This window comes from Falco punctatus (genome assembly GCF_963210335.1).
Source record: "Falco punctatus genome assembly, chromosome: 4".
In the NCBI taxonomy this organism is placed as follows: domain Eukaryota; kingdom Metazoa; phylum Chordata; class Aves; order Falconiformes; family Falconidae; genus Falco; species Falco punctatus.
In genome coordinates, this window is record NC_137583.1 from 27872866 (window position 1) to 27898328 (window position 25463).

The 25463-nt window shown below is 46.4% G+C and overlaps 1 protein-coding gene across 2 annotated transcripts in view; it reads left to right on the forward strand.

Moving 5' to 3' along the window:
- CACNA1H (calcium voltage-gated channel subunit alpha1 H) overlaps positions 1-25463 on the forward strand; it is a 137101-nt gene that overhangs the window by 42250 nt on the left and 69388 nt on the right. For both annotated transcript variants that reach the window (XM_080386510.1, XM_080386511.1), the window contains exons 6-8: positions 1783-1875; positions 3808-4594; positions 8724-9136. In XM_080386510.1, coding sequence (XP_080242636.1) covers positions 1783-1875; positions 3808-4594; positions 8724-9136 — 1293 coding nt within the window. The remainder of the gene's footprint in view (positions 1-1782; positions 1876-3807; positions 4595-8723; positions 9137-25463) is intronic.

The window sequence follows — 25463 nt, forward strand, 5'->3', positions numbered from 1 at the left end:
GGCTGATTACTGCCTGGGTCTGCCCAGGCAGCTTAACCCCTTCTCAGACTCCAGGGTGAATGAGAGCACTTGCATCCACACCAAAAAAATGGGTCTCTTGCTGAAGACTTTCTACCACAGATTGATCTCTGGGGTTCAGGCTGACCAAAAGGATTTTTTGGTTTTGTTAAACCCATGCCCCTGGAACCATAACATTGCTGTCTGATACCTGTATGTCGCTAACCAGCGGTGAGTATGCGATATGAAAGAGTATCTAAGGCATGTGATGAGGAATAGGAGAGGTGGGTGCAGTTTGTGTGAATGCAGCCAGCATGTCATCAGACCTGATGGCTTAAAGTCTTTAGTGGTGCTGACAGAGTAGAACAGCTGCAGGGACAATTTCTACCTGCTCCTTGGCAGATCATGTTTATTGGTTTTAGTGTGGAGATGTATTTGCTGGCTTCTTCTCACTCAGCTGCGTGGTGGGTGTTAAGTTATGCGTGCTTCAACATGGGAGGTGGGTTTGAAAACTTGCTGGTAAGACGTCACCATGTTTGACTTAGGGTGAGAGGAATCAAGAGTAGGCAGTGTCCCTCTTCCAGCACCCGTAAGCTGATGCAAGGTGCTCTTGACAGTCTTGGGGAAACTGAGTACTGATGATTGCAAGTACAGCAATGCTTTTCCCCTTGCAGACGTGGTCGTATACCAAAGATCCGTATCTAGGAGCTTTTTCCAGCTCCTTGAGTAAAAAAAACAGGAGAAAAGTGGCAAGGGTTCATGCCTGACTTCCCTGCAAGTGTTTTGCCCTGATGCTCCAGCTATGCCAAGGACATTGTTTTATTCACTGTCTCAACAACAAGTGCTTTATGGATTGGCTTTTCTGTACACACCATACAGAAAGTCCTCTACACTGATAAGGGTTGATCCTTTTCTTGTTCACGACAAGCTGATTCACAGTTCCTTCACTGCAAAGATGGTTTAAATCAGGAACGATGCCACTGAAATTGGAGGCAGGCAGCAGTTCTGGGTTTATGCTAGGACCACCGAGGCTCACATTTGGCATATATAGAGTACGTCAGTGCAAGTAAATTCAGACTGGATCTTTGATTTTGATTGAAATTGTGCTGGAATTTCAGCTCTAGGACTAGTAGCAAGACAGCACTAGGAGTTTGGTATGTTTTATCTAAATAAAAAGTGTAAATTACATGGCAGAATCCGCTTTGCTCTGCACACAGCCTGTGTGGTGTTAATTAAATCCTCAGCTTCTTTTTTAGTAGAAGGAAGACTGAGAAAACGAGTATGAAATCAATTCTACATTTAATTAAAGTAACTCTCTTCCATTCAGATGCTTTCCCACTGATACTAGTGATGCATTGTAGCAGTGAGCCAGTAGGAATCACAAAGAAATTGGTGTTACAGAAACGAAATGGACTTAAAAACTTAGGAATTTTATGGGTAGCATTACGAAACCAGGAGCCTGAGGTAAAAGCCCAGATCTCTGCACAGAGCTTTTTTTTTGTTTATAATCCCTCCTTGGAATTTCTTTGCACTGGCTCAGAACTAGTGTTTCAGATTTTTCTTGAAATATTTTATCATGTAATTGTACCAGATTCAGGCCAGTCCTTTGGTCACACACTGCTGCTATCCTAAGCCAACTGGGAAAAGAAGTGCAGCAGGTCTGGATGGATCCTGAGAGATTCTGTGGAGTGATGTGTACCTGTGTACCAAGCACTATCAGATTGATGTTTACTAACTTTTTGGTTGACTTTCGTTCTTACGCTTTCTTTCTCTGTCTTCCTGTAGGTTATAACCCTGGAAGGATGGGTTGACATCATGTATTATGTGATGGATGCACATTCTTTTTACAATTTTATATATTTTATATTGCTTATAATAGTAAGTATGAACTGCGAGATGCTCTCGTTCTTTGTCCTTGTGGGGTAAAGTTGGTCCCTGAGCTTTTCACCGGGAAGAGCCAGCTAGGATTCAGAGCAGGAGACCTTCCTCCCACCGTAAAGCATAATCATGCAGGTTGTGGGGACAGATTATTGGCTACAACAGCCCTTTTTAGCGTCACATGTTATGCATAGTCACAGCTTGTCGAGCCATATGGTCTTCCCTCCCTCTTACTTTCCCAGTCTTGGTCTTGTCACCTTGATGTGTCCTGACTGTTGTGCCTTGGCCAAGCAACTGCTAATCAGATCAAAAAGTGGAGAGGCGGTAGCTTTCCTTCCTTTAGCCTCCTCAGTGTGCCAGAGGACACCTCACTTCAGTGAAGGGTCCTCAAGTTATTAAACTTCACCTGAGCCCTTTAAATAACAGTAATAACAGCAGTGCACCTTTCTGAGGTCTTACGGTGCTGCTGTACCTAAAAAACAAAGTATTACTCACTGGAGGTGCTGGAGGTTACCTTCAGAAGCTGCCATCCCATGGTAGCGAGGTTCTCCATTTTACACTGGGCATGACCTTTTCCAGGGGTCTACATCTGTGGAAAAGTTAAGTATTTAACCCACGAGGAGACCAGAGGGAAAAGTACCACGTAGATGTCAGGCAGGACATGGGACGCAGGCGCTTCAAAGTGTTTTTGTGGCTGGATATTCTTTATATATAACTGTCCTCATCAGTGTGGTTTTGAAGGCCTTGGGAAGTCAAACCACCACAGCTCCCACCACCGGTGGGAAAGGCTTGGATCAGAGCAGTGTGAGAGTTTTCCAGTAATGGATAGCATTCTGAAGCCAGTGATTTTTGAGCCTTTAGCAATGGGCCATGCATAGTAGATCCAAACTCCACCGTTTTGGGCCCTTCTCTACGTATGGATCCTTGCAGAAAAGCCAGAAGGTGACTAATCTCCAAGTCACTTGGAGCTGGGAAAGGCACCTTTGCTGTTTCTCCAACAGTATCCAGGCTGATATTACAAGCTGGAGAATAGCACTGCAAACCATCTCCCAACAGATTCCCCTGAGGATTCACCAGACAATGGTCCAGATTAAATCCATACGTTTCCTACTGAGCACAGCACAGAGGTTTGGCCACGTTGACAGTGGCACTTTCTTGACGTCAGTCCTTTTCACGCCTAAGGGCACTGATTCTCTGATGGGAATAGCTGACATTTTCCTTTGGCTGATTTATAAGCCCAACTGGTAAAAAACCAGTTTGTGGACTCAACAGCTGAGGGAAGGATGTAGCCTTAGGTCACTTCACATTCTTGTCCTTGGGACTTTATTTTGAAAAGCTGGTATCACCCAAGAACACATCAACTCAACCAGACAATAAATCAAGCCTTTTTAGGAGCACTGAATCTCCTGGAGATGCATATCTCTGTGTCAGTGAGATAGAAGAGTACAAGGTCACAGGTGCATGGACCTTGACTGTCTTCCTCAAAATGAGGGTGTGCCAGGGTGTGCAGTGATAGAGAAAGAGAAGAGGCTGTTTCAGTACAGCAGAAATGGAACTTCAGACCATCTTTCCTTGCAGACTGGCCAGGTCTTTCCTAGTGATCTGTTTTGTGGCGGTAATTGATTGCATTGTGTTTCATACACCCTGTGTTAGTAGCAAATGTCATCGTTGTTGAGGGAAGGAAAGTGGTGAAGGCTGCTGTTAACAGCTTTCTGTGCCATTGCCAAAATAATTTAACAGGGCTTAGGAGCAAATTTAGCAGCTCAGGCACATGCTGACATAACATTTGGTGAGCAGACCCTGAGATTTGGCATGTTTGGAAATCTCGGGATTTCTAAGAACCATGCTTCAAGCCCAGATAGCATGTGGTGGTGAAGAGCATGCCTTGTTTTGTCAAGTCCCTGCTAATTCCTTTCCCTGTGTTTTCTCCAGGTTGGTTCCTTCTTCATGATTAACTTGTGCCTGGTTGTGATAGCAACACAGTTTTCTGAAACAAAGCAGCGGGAGAACCAGCTGATGCAGGAGCAGCGGGCCCGTTATCTCTCCAATGACAGCACAATTGCCAGCTTCTCAGAGCCAGGTAGCTGCTACGAGGAGCTGCTCAAGTACATCTGCCACATCTTCAGGAAGGTGAAACGGCGGACAATACGCCTGTATAATAACTGGCAGAGTAAGCGCCGGAAAAAAGTTAACCCAAACAGCACCACAAATGGGCAAAGCCACCGAGGCAAAAAGCGCATCACCTCCATACACCACCTCATCCACCATCACCACCACCACCACCATCATCACTATCACATCAGCAATGGGAGCCCTCGGGGGCCGCGCTCCAACCCTGAGATTTGCGACCTGGAACTCAAGGTAATGAAACCTGGAGGCCAATTGATGCTTCCTTCTCCATCACCCAACTTGCAGAGCCCTGCTCCTCCAGATTCGGAGTCTGTGCACAGCATTTACCATGCAGACTGTCATGTTGAAGGACCACAAGTGAACTGTAAGTCTTCCAATGTCCCTGCAAGCATCAAACTGACTGCCGGACTCTCCAACCATGGCAGCATGAACTATCCTACCATCCTGCCTTCTCCAACTAGCAAAGCTAGTTCTGTTCCGGTTCCCAAAGGAAAGAAGAATGGTAATTCACCTGTGGCCATGGTTAATAGCCCTGTAAACTTGAGCACGGATTCTTATGGGAAGCTACAGCAACTGGTAGGAGAGCATGGTAAGGACAAACAAAAGCTGATTTTTGTTTTTTCTTAGAAAAACTGTGCAAAGGGCTGAAGACTTAAGGTGTTAGTGATTGTAGCCGTGTGGGGTGCTGAATATGGAGACTATTTTGTGAATGCTATTTGAACTGAGCACTGAAGCCCAAAGTGGGACAGGTTGAGGGACTGAGACTTCTGGTCCTTCTACCCTTGTTAATGCAGTCGTTGCGTAAAGCAGGAGACAGGATGGTCAGTGAGTTCAGGCCACTGCTGGAGGCCACTCTCCTGTGGTTACAAAGCATGTGTTTTTGAGCTGCTCTCATGTGCTTAGCAATGTCCTGGAGATTCTCCTGCTGTTCCCACCCAAAAACAGATCTATGCAGCCCCTGGAATTACATCTCTGGTGAATAACAGACCTGCCAGCAGAGAATCCCCACCTGCTTGTACATGGTACCTTGAAAGAGCAGGTGGAAGCTGGTGGAGAAGCATAAAGTATAGGAAACATAAGAAATCTAAAACAGGGAGGCACTGAATGAACTCAAACCAGACACTTCTAGCAATGCCTAGTTCTGCTCTGATGGGGCCCCTGAGCCTCTGATTATTTTTTTTTTTTTTGGCAAGAAGAAGCAGGAGGTTTGGAGAAAAGCTCATGGCTGCTGCAGTGTCTTGCTCTGTGCCGGTCCTCAGAGGATGCGTGTGAAGGCAGCAGTGTAGCAGAGCTACAGCTCTCAGGCTTTTCCTTTCGTCTTTCCCCATTTGCAGAAGAAACGTAGGACTGCAGATGTAGGGCTCCATTCAGTCTCAGTGAATGAGGAATGTCTTGGGGACTCTTCTGTACCTCTGTCCCATCCCTATCTGTACAGATTGCAGCCACATCAGCACTGCTATTAGTGTAGTTTTGTATCCCTTTGCATGTAAGTCAGCCACTGCTGGAATAGTGATTACATGCAACACATAGGTTTCTGTTTTGCAAAATACTGTTGGTCCTTATGGCTGGAGCTAAATAGGGTGAAAAATAGGGTCTTAAGCCCTCAAACAGTAAAAAGTCAAAAGCTGTAGGTTCTATTTTTTAATCTCTTCAAGCCAAACTCATCATCTGTGTTTTTTCAATGCCTGTGTTTTCCAAAACTGTTTATCTGTGTGTGCATGGACACAAATATTTATCCTAGGGATGTATGTGCTGAAAAAATACCAAGCCTAGCTGGGGGTTGGGGGTGTCACAGTAAAGGTTGCTTGCCAAATATGTTGGGTGGCTTGTCTTTGTTAATTTTTTTTTTTCAAGTGACCATACAAAAGGGTAAAGTGGATTGTTTATAGAACTTGCCTTCAGCAGACATTTCTGTATGCTTGGGAGCTTAGCAGGAGGGCAGAAGGGGGCAAGGTTAGTTGCAACGTTCTTCTGTTGTTAAGCAAGGGCTTTATATGAATCACTGGTTCGTTTTTAACTATGCAAGTTAATGAAAGTTATTATGAGAATGTGTATTTACCTTGAGATAAAAGCCCAGGCTTGCAAAAATCTGGAACTGGGAAAGCAAGGATGAGCCGAAGAGCTGTTGCTTGGAAGGCAGTGCTTAAATCATAGGTTTGGCTCTTCATGCTTGTAAGGGGATCTGCTGTGGGAGTCCTCTTCAGGAGAAGAAAGCCCCAGTTGTGGATCTCAGTCCCAGCTGTGACATCCCAGGGCTGCTCTGATGACTTAGAAGATTTTCACATAGCCTGTGGTGGTTCTTTGAAAGGCAGAGGTTAGATGGAGTTGTTATTAATAATGCAGTTATAGTATCCTCTTTTTACAGAGGCGTTTCAGCCCAGAGGATGCCAAAAATCTCCTGAAATTGTTTTGTCTCTTTCAGAAGCGTGGTCATATCTAGGGGAAGGGGTGGATGCCACAGATTTTGGCTGGTGAAGCAGCGGTTTATCTGGCACCCTGAGGAGCACAGGGTCTGGGAAGGGAAGCAAGTCAGCTGGGTCCATCTGGAGACCCTGTCACACAATGTGTCAGTCCCCAGCTCTTCCCCTCTGTGGCTCTGGCTCTTTCCACTTCCACTCCTCCTCCTCACTCCTGCCGCAGCCCCTCCTGCCACACCAACAGGGCCAAATTGGATTCACTTCTGCACTGCAACCACCTTCATACAGCAGGGATGATGGATGTGTCTTCCAGGCTTCAAGAGGCTCTTTAAGTGACAGTGTAGCTCTGCCAGGCACAGCTCCCAGCTCATGTTTCTCCATCCCAGCCTAAATTTGGCAAAGGAGACATGTTAAATCCCTACCCTGTGTTTGGTGGGGAAGGTGAGGTGGGCTCACAAGCTCTCCCAACCCTCCTGGCCTCAGCCTCCTTGGGTAAAGAGCTGTTTCACTTAATTCTCTCTCTACTCTTACAAGTCAACAAGCAGAACCTGTTCACTGCAAGGCTTGTGCAAGGAGAGTACACAAGTGATAATTGAGAGCATTAAGGAGGCATTAGCAGCCAGGGCACTCACAGTCCCAGCTGGAAACAAGGTTGGTGTCTGCTGGGAAAGATGCAATTGTGGGAGAGAGTATTCTCTTCCCTTCTTTTGTTGTGGAATTGAACAGCATAAAGTACAGCCTGTTCCTCCCTGTTCTCGTGCCCTGTAATGCTGTGAGGTTATTTTAGCAGGCAGCCAAGGAGACTCTGGTATTTTGAAGACATCTGTGGCGCCAGTGTTTTTCATATAATTTTTAACACTTTGATAGCATTAAAAGATGCCTGGCAAGCCCACTACCTCTGCTATCTGTGCTACCGTGGCTGTGCTGTAGTCTTTCCTTGTTAGATGAGTCCTGATCGGAAAGGCTGTACTAATGTGCAGTGCTGCACTGGTGCTGCTTGCAGGTTCAGTAAAGGGGCAAATATATCTGATCCTCCTGATGTCTTTGACGTATTGATTGGGAGCAGGACAGTCCTCTCCTGCAAGGCTGTTTTGAAGGCCAGTGATATCTGAGTGACATTCAAACAAGGAAGAGGTATTTTGACTCTTGTCACAACTCAGTTTTCAAGCTAACAGGGTGCTTTTATTTTGTTTGGTGCTGCCTTCTCTTTAAAGACATATTCAGCCAGGAGTGGCTGAAATCAGCAGCATTACTTCTGGGTGAGCTCCAAGCTCCTGGGCCCAGAGCCAGGAGCATCCACTGCCTTTTGCTTGGTCTCCCCAAACCTGATCCAAGTGTCCCCATCCAACCTCCAGACAGGGTCCATGTTGCAGGGGAGAACTGTCCCCTCACCTTACTTCCCTGAATCTCAAGGAAAGCTTTTGCTGATGCTTGAATGGCATTTTGTAGGAAGGATTCCATGCTCGCGGTCTTGCATTCACGTTGGGGATTTTTTTTCTGCCATTGATATCCGGTCCCTAAATATGAAGAAACTATGGATTTGTTTCCTAAATATGAGGGAATAAAATTTGATTCCTGTTCCACCCGAATCATCCATGATACACGTTGTCCGTACTCTTTTCTGTACCCTGCCTCTGTGAGGGCAGTCGGCATTTCTCCTCACACCACAAAACATGTGGCAATGTGTTTGATTTTAAAACACCCTGAACACTCAGTCCTGTGCCTCAAGCAAAGAATCCACCTGAGCTTTATTAAAGGCTGAAGGTGGGATGAAGGAGACTGAAGGGACTACGTGACTCTCCAAGCTGTGATCTGTGGTCTGTAGCCACCTTTGGTCCATTTCTTCCTCTCCTTCCTCATTATTAGCTAAATGGAAGCGCTATCTAAATTGGGTGTAACAGCTTGATAGCGCTCAGATTACTGCTAATGATGTTAGCCTGGTCACATATAATCAAAAATAATTGAAAGTGAGAGATGTGCTAGTCAGTCTTCCCCCAGCAGCAGTGCAGAAAATGGCTGCCATGCTGTATGGAGAGAGGCCCCTCTGCCATGCATCTGTGGAGGGGCTAGAGGGTGGGCATCAGGGCTTGGGGAGAAGGGAACAGAGGGGGAAATGATGCAAAGCAAGAGCTGCTTGGTAAGGCAGATGGCTAGAAAGCTTTTTAGGGTATTACACTTACTTGAGCATGCGGCAGAAGCTGCTCTGCCCCGGACAGGCCTAGGGCTGGCCGAGTGGGGGCACAGGGCCATCCACCATGCTGAGGGTGTGAGGTGGCTCATGGTGTCTGTCTCCCCTTGCAGGTCTGCGGCGGACACCCAGCCGGCTGTCAGGGCTGAGCGCCGCCTGCCCGCTGCCCAGCCCACCAGGCGGCACGCTGACCTGCGAGCTGCAGGACTGTCCCTTCTGTGCCAGCCTCCTGGAGGACCCCGAGTTTGCCTTCAGCGAGTCCGACAGCTGTGACTCCGACAGCAATGGCGTCTACGAGTTCACCCAGGACCTGCGGCACGGTGACCACAGAGATCAGCTCCAGCAGCAGCGGGGCAGGAGGAGGAGGAAGAAGAAAAAACCCAAGGAGAGGAACAAGGTCACCCGCCTGTGGAAGGCTTTCGGCAGCAAGCTGAAGAGGATCGTGGAGAGCAAGTACTTCAACCGGGGGATTATGATAGCCATTCTCATCAACACACTGAGCATGGGCATCGAGTACCACGAGCAGGTGGGTGTGGGACTGGCCTGCAGAGCCCTGAGGCTCTGTGGGTTCAGGTGCTGCTGGCGTGGTGGCTTGGGGGTGACTCTGGTGAAGCCGTGCCAGAGGAGCAGCGAGCGGTTTTCATGTAGATTGGAAATACCAAATGGGGCTGAGGCCCCATAAACATGTAATCCTGTAGATGTGCGATGAGCGGGAGCATCTTTCTGTGCGAGAAAAGCCTGGAAGGTGGCTGGCAGCGCTGCTGAGGTGTGGAGAGTTTAAATGTGTTAGGACATGGCAGCTCAGAGCCTGACTGCTTGTTTGCTCTGAATTATTCATATATGTGTGAATTATTCTGGTGGAAATATCCCTTTGGTCTGATGGTGGTGGTGCATAGTGTACCTTGTAATGCAAATAACCCACGCAAAAGTTTATTCTTTGATCCTGGGCCTTTATTTAAAGACTTAAACTGTCAGACAATGCTAAAAGCAGCAAAGAAAAAAAAAGTTAAGTTTCTCCTTGAAGGCTCCAAAATCTTTAATTTGGTCTCATAGGGTCCAAGTAGGTCTTTCTTTTAAGTGTTTGGAGGGAGGAAATGGAAATTGTGCTGTTCCCAGTATTAGTCTGAACATGGTGATGGCAGAAAGCAGTGCTGGCAGCTGAGGACAGCTTGTCCTTGTTGTTGGCTGATGGGAGCTTGAGGGGCTGTGCAACAGGAGAAGGAGGTGAGTCATCTGAGTATCTCCAGTTGGTCACTGGGGAAAGTTAAGCCTTTCTGGGCTTTTCTTTCTCAGAAAAACTGCTTGCTTTCAACTGTTTTCTCAAGACTCTGGAATTTCTCATGACACCTCTGTATCAGATGGGGAAAATGCATCCCAGTGAGGCCAGGAGATCCTCATACTGATGATCTGTGAGATGGATAGTGAAAGGCTCATTCAGTGCTCTCCCAAAATCTCCCCTGCAGGATCAGGACCAGATCAAGGTTATTTATAAAGCTATTCCTCCTCTCTGCCTCAGTCTGTCCGCTCAGGAGTGAGCAGGAAAGGCAGACAGAGTAGCATAGTGTACCCAAAAGCAGGTCAAGAGGCTCTGCATTTTCTTCTCCACTATTTCCTAGGATTAAGTTCTGCTTGGAACCCCAGCAATAAATACTTTGGAGTGCTGCTACTTTATTTTCTCTCTACTTGTGTACTTTAAATCCTATCTAAAGCAAGTACTCAGCTAAAACACATGAACCTCAGCCATTCAACAATAAATTAGTTCACATTTACAGTAGAGAGTGTCCAAACCCAACAAAGAAATAGCTGTTGCTGTCAGCTTTCTGTCTGGTTAGTTGTTCCACAAGTTTTAGAATTAGGAAATACACCTTGTCAGTAGGCTTTGAATAGACCATTCATTCCTTGCGGCGGCTGCGTTTCTGCATGGATACCCTTTTGTCAGGCAGATACAGCTTTGTCAGTCCTTGGATATTGCCATTGATGGGTGCTGGGGGAAAACCTTAGGCATGCTGCAGTGAGAAAGCCCAGGGATCATATGGAGTCTGTCCACAATTGCTCATATAAAAGTAAATTGTGATAATTACATCCTTGCTACTAACAAAGGAGAACTGTAGCCATCAGGTTTATATTGGATTTTACCTTGTAAAAGATTTGCTTTAAACCATCTCAAAGCCAATGGCAATAAAGATTCCAAAGCTTTTGGCTACAGAGCATCAGATTCCCGCCAGCTTTGCTCACAGGCACTGCCCAGCATGGGCCCGTAAAAAGGGAGGAATTTTGAAGTGAGACCTGTAAAAGTTCCTCCACGTGCCTGACTGCAAAGTGTTTCTGGTATGCAGCGGGGATAATGAGCCATGGAGCTGTCAGAGCCCAGCTTCGAACAAGCCCTCTTCTATCAATGGAGTGACCTCCATGGCATTGCTAGAGGCTGAGGCACTCTCTGAAAGCGATAGAAAATGGCTCTAGGCTCCCAGACTGTTTGGCCTGAAAGTGTGGGTCTTCTGTGAGCAATGCGGGGTGATTTCAGATCTCAGAACCCTCCTTGTGTAAGAATTGGCTGCAAGACTCAGGGTGGGGGGCTGGCTTTGTGTGGAGATAAGGGGGAGATGCCTGAGCAAAGCTGTCATGAACCCACAGCGTGGTGTTGGGACAGAGGGGGAGGTGAGAATGGCTCATTTTGGATATGCCTGCCAGGAAATACAGTTTAATCACAGCTTTCGGGTTACTGAGTGGTAGATGCTGCCCGGTCACTCCACACCTCTGCTCAGAGCAGGTATTACAAGGTGAGAAGGTGTGAGCCTTCCCCAGGCTGTTAAACAGGTGTGGGTGTTGCCATCATGTTCTCTTCCATCCTCCCAAGAGTAAACCTGGAGGCCATTCCCCAAGTCATAAGGATTTAGGAGCTGCCTACAAAGATAGCTACTCTATGACTCTCCTCTGCTTTCCTTGCTCTTACTGAGCAGTTCAGTGTTACCCAGAGAGGAGGGTTCAGGGGCTCCCACTGGGACAGCCTCCTGTGCTCTGTGCCTGCTGACAGCAGCATGAGCAGGGGACTCCTGGGCCTTGACACACTGCAAAACATCACCTGCCATGGAGACATTTGCTCTGGGTGGAACAGCTTAAGGGGGTTCCCTGTTCTGAAGTCTTGCCGCTTGTTTTCAGCCATTGAACTGGCTGCAATCAGTGCGGCAGCCACAGGGAAGCACTCCTTGAACTTCACTGTCTGTAAGGAAATGCCCAATCTCTTCTATAAAAAATTCTTAGTGGCTCCTTGCTTTTCTTTTCCAGCTTCTCAGACTTCAGAGTCTTCAGCGGCTTTGCAAATAGATGAGCACACCATATAAATTTTTATTTCGGAGTGCTATTCAAAGCTGAGGCATAAATGCTCTCTGTGTGTGGGAGGGTTGGAGGGTACTGAACAACATATGGCATGGAAGACAGAGCAGTACTAGTCCTTGGTGTGTTAGCTTGCCTTCCATCCCGGGACACAGCAGCACTCTGCAGAGAGGTCTCACGGAGCCCTCTTGAGGCAATCGAGCATTATTGTCTGTATCTTCTGGATGAGGACATCGAGGTTGCAAGGTCAGGCGGGAGGCAAAACCCAACGGGCTTTACTGCTGGCCCTTATCGTAGCCGCAGGACAAGGGGCACATGTGCTGTGGCAGCACTTGGGTAGCACCTTTTGACACGGCAGGAAGGTGATCCGTGTCTGTACTGCTGCCGTCCTGGGCGCTGCCTCCAGGTGAGTGAGACCTGTCCATATCCAAATCCTCTCACGGCTTCAATAGATGTTTTTATGGGAATGTGAAGCTCGCAGCAGTCTGCTCACACAGTTACTCTGGCTGCTTTTGGCTAACAGACATAGCCGGCACCACCCCATTTAATGCATGCAGCCCACCTGGTACCCTTTTAGGCAAGGCTCCTGCCCTGTGGCTAAGGGCATAACTGCTGTAGCAGCTAGCTGACTCATGGGAAAGATGAGGAGATGCTGGAACTGATTCACATAGAGCTGTCCTTTATCAGTCCTGCTCTTCTCAGAGGCAGATTGAAGACCTCATAGCAGCACAGCCGGTTTGCGGCAGGAGATCTGGGTAGCAGGAGGCAGCTGATGATGGGAAGCGAGTTTTCAGTCATTAGCGGCAATCGGATCCTCCTGCACAGCGCATCCGCGGGGTTAACAGCCAGCTCTGTCTCCAACTGCCACGTTGTACATGGCTGGTAATTAGGAGGTTACAGGATGCTGTTAGTTAGCAGCAGCACAACTCGTATTTCAAAGGTTAATTGGCTGGTTTGGAGTTCCTTTCCCGCCCTCCCCCCTCCTCTCATGCTTTATTTATTTATTTGTCTATCTCCAGCACAAATAAGCACTCCCACAGATGAGGAAAGCCAAGTACAAAGAAGAAGGCAATCCTTGCATTAATCTTCCAGGCAATTTCAATACATTGGATGATTTTGTTATGCATTCATTGCAGCTGACAATTCTCCAGAGTCTCTGAGAACATGCCATGGCACTGCAGCAACCAAGCAGGAACAGTGCACTCTGAAAGCGTGACTCTGCCATGCCTTTGGGGCAGTGGGGAGACATGCCTGGCCCAGGCAGGAGCTGTGTTTGCAGGTGCCTCTGTGCCACTGAAAGCAAATACTGTTTTTTCCTCAGTGTCAGCTCCTGGGTGTGCTTCACTGGCTGGTCTGAAGAAATAATTACTACTTTTTCAGTCTGCCTTGCTTCACAGCTCCCCAGCTGTCCAGTAGAAGGACAGAGTCCTGTTCATTTGTCTGAAAGAGATGCTGGTGTTATCTCTGCAGAAGGGTGAGCTCTGGATTCATCCATGAGGACCTCTGATTTAAGTTGTGAGGAGAGACTCCCACTTGGCTTCCCAGAGGAACTTGCAGAAGTAGCTGTTGATACTTGTAATGATCCACATAAAAAGGCTCAATTTACATCAAATGGCACTACAAATGCTATTTTATATTCACTTTTCGGAAGAGAAGTACAAATTAGTATTTGTTCCAAGCTGTTGCTGTTCAAAGAGCTTTTAATTGCTTTTCTGATCCCTCATCCATGACATATTTTGTTCAGAGCAGCTGGCTGGAGTAGGTTGGAGTTAACCTTGGTGGGCACCCAGGGGTCCATTGCTTATCAGTGAAAGAGAAGTATTGGGTTTGAGTAGCACATTTTATTATTCTGGAGTAAAAGCAATTCTGTGTGATTTAAGGCCGCAACTAGCTTCTCCAGTGATGTTCTCTTTTAGCATTTGTCAATTTTGGCTTGAAAAATTGGTTTGGTGTGGAAAGCTCAGCACTTACTCAGAAAGCAGGGGAGAATCTTTCAGCAGTGTTTGAAGCAAATTGCTTAAATTCCTTTTGAGTTGTGAGTCAATAAAATATTATCCTGATCTGAGATTCTCACTTTCAGCTAGCAAAACTTGTTCACTCTTCCAACTTTTTGCATGAGCCAATGTTAAGAACTCACACGCTGGCTGGACCTGAAGCAAACAGATTCCCTCAACCCAGGATGTATAAATTCAGCCCAATGCCTCTGTGCTTATTGCATGAATGATGTGAGACTCGTTCTGCCCTTAGTACTCCTTTGTTTTATGTGTTTGGGCTTTGTCAGCTGCATACCAAACTGTACTTTCCCTGCTCCCCCTCTGAGGTCCCAGCAGCAAACAGACGGCTTTCCCCAAGTGTTGGTTTGGTAGGGAAGCTGCGTCTGTTGAGAACATATACTAGGTCTCGGGAGCAGAGTGACAGAAATTTGGCTCATTCAACAGATAACTTGTGTTAACCTGAATTCTGTCTCCACCTCTTGGGAAGGTGAAAATGGCTTTGTCTGGCGACCTTGGGGAAGTGAGGGGTGTTTTTGCCATCCTATTTTGTGCCCCAAGATTATACCACCTTTTTAGTGCTCTCTAGGCCACCTTTATCCAGGCCCCCTTTTCTGCAGACAGGTACTCTCTCGGGACATTAACACACCTGGTAACAGTTTTGGGATCCCCTGTGCACAGTTCAGGCTGCAAGGCTTCTGATCAGAGCCAGCAGCAGCTCATACGTAGAGCATTTACACCTGGCAAGATGTCATTCCCGTGATAGAGGGAATCGAGGATGAGAGTCAAGATAGTATGAACTGATGGCAAATATCCACAGCTGATAGCCCTGTGTCCCAGCTCAGGGCTAGATCACTTGTCTGCTGGACCTTACTTTGCAGCTGTCATGGCAAAGTGTGTAAAATCCTTCCAGGGGGAGCCTACTGTGAGTCGTGTTCATGGAGCCTTCTCTCTCTCTTACTCTCTCCTGTAATTTAACGAACTCCTCCACTGTTCTGTTTTCCTTCTGTTGGATTGTATGTTCTCGGTATATTTTTTTTACTATATAAGGGAAAGCATACTAGAGATCCTTCCATTCCTCTGCCTCCTACCAGACAGGAACAGCACCTCTCCAGTGCAGAAACTGAGTGTAATAATTCATTTGAGTGCTGACATACTGAGCAGTCAGGGGAGTTCGGACAACAACAGAGCTAGGCATGGCAAGGGGAGTTTGCAGTCTGATCTGGTTCCTGAGATGTGCTCATTAGCCTAGGGAATAATATTAGGATATTCCCTGTGGAGCCGTAGGCACGTTTTACCACCACCAATGGTTCAATTCCTTTCCCTCATTTATGCCATTAGTTGTTCTCTATGGTGAGGGATTGGCCATATAAATCACATCTGCTCTCTGCCAAGATGAGACTTCTTAAGCAGGTGATAGCAACATGCTTCCCAGCATAAGCTGTTGCATGGAAACTGGAGATCTGCAGAACGCCAGTAACAGATGCACACAATGTAGCCACAGCGTGCAGGACCCACCAGGTTCATTTCTTCCATCCAGGTCATGCAGTGAGTCAGCTGAAACAGTCACAGTGCCCTGCGAGGCTTCTGAGACTGAATCCGTGAAAGCCCCATGCTTCGTAAACTTACATGATGGCAACGGGTGGTTATATATAGAACGTAGACAGATTGTTTGCATTTCAACTGGCAGGTAAAATAAACCAAGTGTAATATAGCCCCAAGAATGAAAGCAGAGTGCACTTGCCAGCTGCATTTCATTGCAAAAATGTGCGTAAATCACAGCCATGGGCAGCCAGCTTCAAACGTTATGCTGACAATCGGTCTAATGTGCTCCAAGGCAGGGAGGCTTGACACAGCTGGGCAGCGGGGTGTTCACTGTCTGCAACAGGAAACTGCGATGAGCAGGGGCCTGTAATGAAGAAGGTGGCTTTCGCAAACAGAGAATGTGGAGTTGCATTGAGTCTATGCCTTCCTGCTGGCTCTCAGCTGAATGGTTTTCATATGGGAGTGGGTTTGGTGAGAGGGAGGTTGGCTTTGATCAGGTAAGCAGCCCTTAGGGTGAGCACACTCCGTGCTCCAAAGCAGGGGTACCTGGTAGCCCATTGCCTGAGTGATAACATACAAATTCAGGGAAGAGCTCGGGCATCTGGTTCGTGGTAGCTGTGATCAGTGGCTCCAGAGACATGATGGTGCCTGCAGGCAACATGCAGGGCCCCAGCCAGGTCCTTCCGAGCAGCCCACGTGCCTTTGGTACTGCGCATGGCAGCAGCTTGCCATCCTTCCAGCTGCCTCCATGAAAGGCAGTTGGGCTGCAGGGGATGAGAGCAGGGTTAGCAGAGGAGGAAATGCAAAAGGCTGAGACAGCCAAACCTACTGATGTGGGGCGGGAGAATGCTTAGGCATCATTGGCAAGGCTTGGAGAGGAACGTGCTCTGAAGTGGCGGGAAGCAAGAAATGTCTTGGATTGTCTCAGGAGCTCTGAGGAGGATTCAACCACTGGTCTACCAGGAATACCACCTCCCATGTTAGCTGAGGCTGTCTCTTTGGTTTTTTACATTTCCCCAGTCTGTCTCCATCCATCTTTTGTCTTCTAGGATTTTTTGTTCCACAAGACAGGGATTGCATTTTGTTCTGTGTACATTACCCTGCCAGGTGGGGCTCCCAGGCAGGGCCTGCTAGATGTTATTACAAGTAATAATAACAGTGGGAATGGGAACAGAGCACTGTGCCTCTCCCGGCACCAGTATTTATGCGTGGAGGTTGCAGGTAGACTCTGTGAAATTGAGTTTACAGCCCAAATTCAAACCAAATGTAACAGGAGTCTAACACAAGGGGATATGCAGATAAGAGGATGGGGAGGGTGGTACATGATGGTGCTGTGCCATGGACTAATGGTGCCTATAGCTTGGTGGTTCTCAACTGTTAGGAGGCAAAGGAAATAGTCATGTTTAACTTAACACTTCTGTGTATTTCTCACACACACACACCGTGAGTGATTGCTTTCTCTTTAGACCTGGAAAATACAGAAAGGCTTAAAAATAGATTTAACTGAGAAAACGGTAGGAAGGTGTAGCAAAGACAGTCATGCCACACCTGAGAGCAAAGTGGGGTTAGTATCTGGCGCTACATGTGAAATGACAGCAACTTAGTCTGAAAGCTCTGCGTGGAGATTCAGTGGTATTGCTCAGGTGGCCTGTACACCAGCCTTCTCTGGGTACCTTGGAGCTGAGAGGCAGAGCCAGCTGTCCCCATCAGCAGGCAGAGGATTAAAGATGCTCAGGGCAGAAATCTAGCTCCTTACACCAGAGGAGAAGAACCACTGCAAGGAAAGAAACAGATATGTTTACTGCTGCTGTCAACCCGAGTCATGAATTTTCCTCAGGTTTTAGCCAGGGTTCTCCATCTGGGACAGTGAGATTTTCCAGAATTATGAATGAAGCTTTAAATGTCTCCTTGAAACCTCCTTCTGGATCTTTTGTTACAAGATCAGGATGCTTTTTTATAAATGATTTTGAGAGGTGGGGGAGAAAGCTTGCATCTGAAAGGAGTGAGACTCTTACTCAAAAATGAAGGAGATTTGGCATGCCTGCATACATTCTTTTAAAGCTCTATTTTTGTTTTCTCTGTCTGGTTTACAGCCTTAAAGACAGCCTGACTCCCAATTTGGGAAAAACACTTTGTGCACAGGCCTTGTAGCATCAGTGGTAAAGCTTGCTAGAGCAGGGAGTCTGCCACCAAGGAGGATGGGGCAGGAAGACTGCTTGCCTTCTTTCCCCCAATGAAGGCATTTCCTGGTAGTTTGCTCTCCTGCCTAAAGCCTCTACAAATGAATACCTCCTCTCTGCCTGTCCTGTCCTTGTTCCACACACAGACAAATACCAAACTTTTTCCTATAGTGCCCCTGAAGAAAGCAGCAGAAAGAGAAGTGTTTTATTTGTTTTGTATACTCCAAAGGGAATTGACTTTGCTGCAGACAGACGGATCCTGTGGTTCTCTGACTCTTGGCATGACTATACATGGACTTGTCTATGCTTTAAAGTTAGTTTGGATTGAGGTGGTTTATGAAGCCAGAGTGTGCTGGCTGCTTCTAGGAGCTCTACCTGGAGTTTAGTGATGGGACCGGGGGAACAAAGCCATGGCTTTTTGTTCCCCAGGGAGTGCCTTGCTCTCAGAGCTATCCGAAGTCTAAGCAGAAACTTTACAGCTCCAACTTGCCCCAAATCTGATCAATAAGAGGAAATAAACCACAGGTGCTGCTCGATATGGGAGAGAATCAGAGTTTTCCTTTTGTTCGTGAAGAGTTCAGAGGCAAAACGTCAACCCTGTCAGCATTGTTCATCCCTGGTCACTGCTGCCTGGGAGTGCAAATAGTTTAAAGTCATTTGTGTAAATTAGTTTCAGCTCTAGAGTGTGAAAGCAGCGTGGGTTGCTGGGCAATTGTCTCCTTGCAAATGGCCTGTGTTATGGGGGCCATATTGCAGAAGATCTCTCGCTTGTGCTAAGGTCTGTTGAAGCTGCCAAAATAAAGAGATCAGCATCTTGAATGTCTTTAAAGCAGAATTACTAATATGGTACGTTGGAGTGCTGGCAGGTATCAGCTGATATGTGTGCCAAAGTACAAGGGACTGAACTGTAGAGTGTGGAAGCGCAGGGAGATTAAATGCCAGAAATCCCAGTTTATGCTGAGGACTATTGGGAGCTGCAAATGCCTCTGGAATCCCCTAGAGCCAGAGGTGAGTGAGGGGATGGCTCTCCACTTCTCTGAGGACAACACAGCCCACCAAAACACTTCTCAAAGATCGCCAAAAAAGCATTCCCATTCCTCTATTTGTTCCTTGCTCTTCTTTCCCTAGCTGTGTCCTTTCTTCAGGGTGCTACTGAGATCTCCTAAGGTTCAGACTGGAACTATGTTATTTACATCCCTTCCTTCTCATGCCAGCGTATCAGCGTATGCAGATAACTCCCAAAGTAGCAGGTATCACTCCTTTGCTGTAGTGTGGGGAGTTTGATAGCTGAGGACATGCCTCTGCTCCTTACTTTCTCATGCACAGATTCTCCCTGTTCGTGAGACTAAGTTTAGCCTGTGACAGGTAGGCTGAGACCAGCAGACAGACCCTGCACCTAACAGTGGAGGGGATGTTTCCTACCTGAACTTGCAGCAGTCCTTTTGTATTTCAGAAATGATTTAATGATATGGGTTTCCTCCCACTCCTTTCTTTCCCCTTGCTAGTCGGCGTGTAATAGCAGAGGGTTTCATACATATTTGATTTTTTTAACTATAGCATGAAATCTGAATGCTGTTTTTATGGCTGCAGCTGTCACTCCTCTGAAAACATGCAGTGAAATGAAGGTTAACAAGTTTGGGCTCTCGGGAAAGCATGTAAAACAGCACTGCAGAAGTCTTTTGTGAGTGAAGAACAGATATTTTCTGAGGTTCTCCAGTCCAGGGTTATTTATCATCATCTGAAGCAAATACTTTTCTAATTGTATATCCTTGTTTGAAATTCTCAAAACCCCAAATCAAATTCTTTTCCCTTGTACAATATACACAGAAAGTACAGGATACAGAGCCTGAGGGGATGGTTTAATAGTTTAAGAATCAGGCTGGCACTAGCCAGACTTGATGCAGCCATATGTTCAAATCCCAGGGGTGACCGCTCACCAGGAGGCAGACAATGCTCCATACCATTTATTGCATGTTCACTTAAAAGCAGATGTCCTGATTACCATGGCTGAAGGAAGAGATACTCTGCCTCCCTTACCCAGAGCAAGAGCAGACTGTGCTGTTTGGTCCCTCTTGCGACATTTGTGCTGTTTCTGTGAGCTTTCTTACTCCTGCGTGTGTATGGTTTGAAGGCCTGGTTGGTTGATTTTCATGGAGATTTGCTTAAACAAGACAAAACAGCTTCTGACCTTTGTTTAAATAGAACTTCAGCCTGAAAAGTATCAAATGTACTTGGGAATAGTGTACTTGGTATAGAAGGTCTTGTTAGAGCCTTAGGGCTCATGGCTGTGTCTCTCCAGGGGTCACTGCACTCAGGTTTGAGCTCTGTGTGGCTTAAGGTAGTTGTGTCAACACAAGGTGTGACATTTCAGCCATGCCTCTGGGCCTTCCTGTGTCTGACTCAGTGCCTGGGAAAAGCGGAGCGGAGCCAAGCTGGGACCTAGCATGGGTGTTGAGGGAGGTGGGCACCCGGGGCAGGCCAGAGCTCTGATCCAGCAGGACCATCCTGATGGGATGCGATGTGAAAGTTCTGTCTTAATGATGCAAACGGTGAAGCCATCAAGATTGATGGGGCTGGGGTGTGGGAGAGTTCAGACATATTTCTAGTAATGGCATCCTTCCTGTTGTGTGTTGTTTTTGTTTCTAAGATTCTAAAATAGACTATGTAGGAAGTTGCAAGATTTGGACTCCTCTGCCCAGTTTTGCAGATTAAGGAGATAGAGCTGCTCTGAGAGGCAGCCAAACGCAGCTCCAGTGCTCTTCTGAGAAACTTCTTAATGCATGAGGATCACTTCTGCCTTGCAAATGCTCACGTCCCTCCCTCTCCCTATCACGTTCACACCATAAGGAAATCGGGCAGGCTGTTGTCTCCTGTCTTAATGCCCCATTGCCTGCAGTTAATTAAACTCTGCATGATACTCAATGCAGCTGTCAGTTTGGTTAACGCCTGTCAGCCAAAGCAGTAACTTACCCCTGTTATCTGTGGCTCTGAGTAAGCACTCGTGTTCTGGGCCTCTAATTCACTCCTCACACTCCTCTCACCCAGCATTTGCTGCTCACCCAAGCTTTTGCTATGCCAAATTTGGCACCCAGAAGGTGCCATTCCATTTTTTTAGCATTTCCATAGAAACCACTCTGGAGTTGCAGAGTGTAGGGTTTGTGCAAATTTAAAAAGAACCTAATGTAATGGTTCGTTTCGATCAGGTTTTGGACTGCCAGTCATTTGAAAGGAGTGCGTATCTCAACAATAAATTTGGGAAGAAAAGCAGTGGAAGTTCTCAGAGGCAGAGATGAAACAATTTTCTGCTATATGAGCCCAGGATAAAGCTTTAATGATAGCACAAAGTTTATCTGAAGATTGTTTGGAGGGAGACATGCATTTTTACTCTTCCACAGAAATCTAGGTAAATTCCTTGCCTAGGAGGATACCTGTTTATGTGCAAAGCAGCTTTGTAATGTGCAAGCTCGTTTCTTCTCCTTGTTAACATAACTGTCTCTCAGTTTGACCTCTCTTAAAAGATTTAAATGCATATAGATTAATGTACTTTTGATGTCTGGGCTAATGAAATCCTGTGCTGCCTCTGCTTAATTTTCTAGTTGATAGATTGAGGGTCAGCACTGCTTGGGAGTAGCCAGGATTGAACCTAGGGTTGGTTTGCACCTGACTGATAGAAAAGTTAATTCTGGGTTCAGTAGCAGAGAGACAGGCATGAACAGAGGATGCTTCTCTGTAGTAATTCATGCTTTTCCATCTCTAGCACAACCACCTAAGGCAACTTTTAGACAGCGATGAACTCGGAAATAAAAAACCCCATCATTAGACAGCAAAGGAGGGAACTCCTTGCTGTGCTCAGAAGTCCAGAGGTCAAAGTGGTTTAGCAGCACCAGTCCAGGTCCATGGTCACCAAGGCAATAGCTCATTGCCATGGAAACACTCGCGACCTTCTCAAGCAAAAGTATTTGAGCAAGTCCTGATATTTAGTAAATAATTGCTTGAGATCCACAGTGTATCCCACCCCTTGGCACGTTTGGGAACTAAGAAATACAATAATTTGACAGCTTTCCCTGTAATCTGTCCATTTTGGGAACCCATGAGGAGGATTTCCATCAGGGTAGAAACATTTGCGAGCTCAGTTGCTTTCTCAGGGGCTCACTGGTTGCACGTGGTTGTTTTAGTTTTAGTAGTTTATTAAAGCCACTACGCTGGAGATTGCATCTAAATTCTCTTTCACTCCCACTTGCTACAAATAAAACCTTGTGTTGCCTGTTTTGTATGAGCACTGACATAGCTGTTTGGAGGCTATGGATCAGTTTGGCTTATTCTTGGGGTTGCCTCTTCAGCAGGGGGTGGTTGGCCCAGCTCCCAGGACAGTGAGCTGGATCAAAGCCCTGGTGTGGCTGGCACAGCGGTGAGCTCTGGTTAGTGCTGAGCATTGGAGCAACTCTTCCTGCGTGCCTCTTCCTCGTGGCTCTTGCTGCAAGAGCAGCATCACCTCTGCTAGTCAGAGCCATGGCAGGGATGTGGAAAGCTGCCAGGAGGAAAATTGGAATATGGCATGAAGGCAGGTTGCAAATTAAATCCTGGTTGGTTTGTTTGTCTGAGCTGTCGCTGTGTGACAGATTTTCCCCAGGTGAATGCGTGAGGTGGGCAATGGGTTGGCAGAGCCGTGCAATTCAGTAGGTCTGCGGTATGGTCGGGCACTGCCCCGGTGCTGTCATGGAGGAGCAGGCAGTGAGGTGAGCCAGAGCTCATCTCTTATGCCTGGAGGGTTTCTCCTGACATGGTTCCTGCACACAGCACAGGTTCAGGGTGGGGGCATCATGGCCAGGCAGCACAGAGCACAGCATGGCTTGCGCAGAGCACAAGGGCCAGGCACAGCCTGGTGTCATGCAGGAGGAGGAAGGGAAAGGGCTACCTGGCCCTTCACCCAAACCAGGCAACTTCTGTAGAGGAATTGCTGCAAGATGGTAAATCAGGAGGAGTGTGCTGCCTCTTTGACCTTTGCTTTTCTCTACCTTGCAGCTCCCCTTGAAATGACAGCAGCACAGAATTGCATCACTTTGGCATTCATGGCATCAGTGCTGATGATTTGAGAAGTGTTATTATTGTTGCCGTTAGCGGTATAATTAGTGTTAGCATAACAGTCCCCTTTGCCCAACGCACCAAGGCTGAACTAACAACCTCCAAAACCAAATAAATCCATTCTACCAGTTTGGGGAGAATCTTTACTCTCAGGTGTTCAACAGTCCTACATCTGCTGCAGCTTGGCACTGCAGCCTCGTAGTAGTAGTGAATTACAATAATTTTAATTAGCACTACTGTTATTAGGGCTAATATAACTGAATTTCATTATTTTAGCGGTGATTTTGTTTCATTATGTAAAATCAGAATGACTAAACTTTTTTTCTGAATCATTAGTTCTCGTAACAATAGAAACATACTGAAAATCCAGGGCATGCTTGGGGGTGAGGCATATTTCATGCAAGGGGAATGAGAAAAATGTAATGGGAAGTCACCTCCTCATTTTTAAGTCCTGTTTTCCAGACTTTTGTGTTCTTCCGCCAATATTAGAAATAATTATGAGATAAATATTGCAAAACCAGCACAGTTATTTTCTGTGAATTTTGTTCTCTGAATATTAGTGGTAGTTGAATATAATTTCATTTCATTGGGTATTTTTGTCAAGAAGGTGAAGATGTGGAAACACTGGGCCATCTCCAAACTCAGTGGTGGTTCCACTGAAATCGAGGAATTCTGCCAGGTGAAAATCCAATAGCTGTCTGTAAGATACAATCAGCTGATGTGAGGAAGAACAAGGGTTGCTGAGCTCTCCTGCTGGTTTGTGTTCACATTCAGTAATTCCAAGCTTTCACTTTGTGCAATGTCCAAGTGATGCAACTGCTGAAGGTCAGCTCTGTCATGTAGTTTGTTCCTTTCTGACCTCTTTTGTCCTTTCTTGCCTTAGCAAAACAAATCGCTGTTGTCTCAGGGAGCAAGAAGGAAGACGGTGATTGCAGTTGTTATTTTTACATTTCTGAGTTTTAATGCCTGTATTGCGCACACTCAGAAGCTAAAATGGGGCAGTGACCTCCCAGGAGCAGCTCATTCCCTTGTCTCCAGCAGAAATGACGTTGCTCACCACTGTCCACCCGCTCTGATGCAGGCTGTTATTAAAGATGCTCCTGAAGGATCAGGACCCAGAAGCCTTCCTTGCCGGTCATAACAGTACATGCTGCAGGCTGCTGGCAAATACAGATTCAATCTGGTTTTGTACCTATCTATCTTTGCTTTTTCTTTTTGATCATTGTGGATGGTTTTAATTGCCACTTTAGTCTGATGCTCATGGCTAAGAAGAACATATCAATAATTCACTTGCAAGAACAGCGTGGCAGCTCTGAAGTTCCCATCTGCCTGCTTTGGCTGCAGGCTAGAGCACCCTGGGCTGTTGGCAGCATTGTGTTCTCAGGGACAAAAATAAGTTGTAACAATTTCTTGGGTTGCTTTAGGTTTGCTAGAGGGGAGAAAAGGTGGATTTCCCCTGAATTTGTTCTCCTGGCTCCTAGCCTATATTTGACGCAGAGCAGAGAGGAGTCACTGCCTGTATTACAGATGTGGATTTGCAGATAATCATTTCCATGCTGATGAAGCTTTTGAATCTTAAGCTTTTCATGAGTATTTCTGGAAGATGCAGAGAAACTGTATCAAAGCAGAGTCTGTACCAAGCGCAGTCCTAGAGCACAAAAGGGCTGGAGGTTCCCCCAACTGTGTTGTTCTCACAGGGATGTCCCTGAGCATCGTCAGCTTATGAAAAAGGTGATAAGATGTAGCAGTGGCTTGGATCCTAAGAACCCAAGGGATCTTTTCAGTCCGGTGTCACAAAAATCACAGTTGATTGAGCTCAACTCACCAAGTCCATCCTCTTGCTCTAAGGCAGGATCAACTTCTCCTGTATCAGGGTCATAAGTGGTTTCATGTCTTTTAAGACAACCTCAGAAGGTGAACATCCTTGGTTATGAAAGTCTCTGCACTTCCCAAAGGGAAGCCCACAAAGAACTGCTGGTGCCCAAATGTCTAATAGGTGTTTAGGACCACATGAGAGACTAGACATTAGTTTAGGAGTTTAGGAAAAGAACTTGGGAGTCTGACATTTGACATCTTATTGTAGACACTGAATCTTCCCTCGGTGACCCCAGAATGAAATGAAGGCTCGGGTGGGCAGCAACCCACTGTTCTGTAAGATGCACCACCAAATTTTCTCTGATGTCCATCCAACATTTTTGTTTTCTTCTTCTACCCCAAGATCCTCGAACCTCAGAAAAGCTCTCTTAATCTTCCATCTTCCCTTCTTCCACTTAGCGCTCAGAAGTCAATTACAGTAGATTGCTCAAATTTTTCTAAAGAATTATTCTCTCCTTGAACTTATTTCCCCATGAGGTCACTTCAGCTTTCTCGGGCTTAAAAGATGACTAAGTCAAGGTCTTTGTCAGATATAGACTAAACATCTTCTCCATCTTGTTCTTCCCATCAGCAGTTACTATCATGTTTTCTTGATGTGCCTCATCTCCTAATACCAGTACACAAGCCCGCAGATCACGAATGTGCATTTTTCAAAGGGACTCTCCAAAAAGGTCTATTAGCAAGGGATGAGTAATGGTTTGACAAAATAGATTTAAGTGGCCTCTTCTGAATCATCTTGGCAGTAATAGACAGAGTATGTCCATTTTTTGATTAAATATTTCCAGTCCCATTAGCTTGGGTGAGGTAAACAACTTCTATTGAGTTTGCCTGCTAATGACAACCCAAA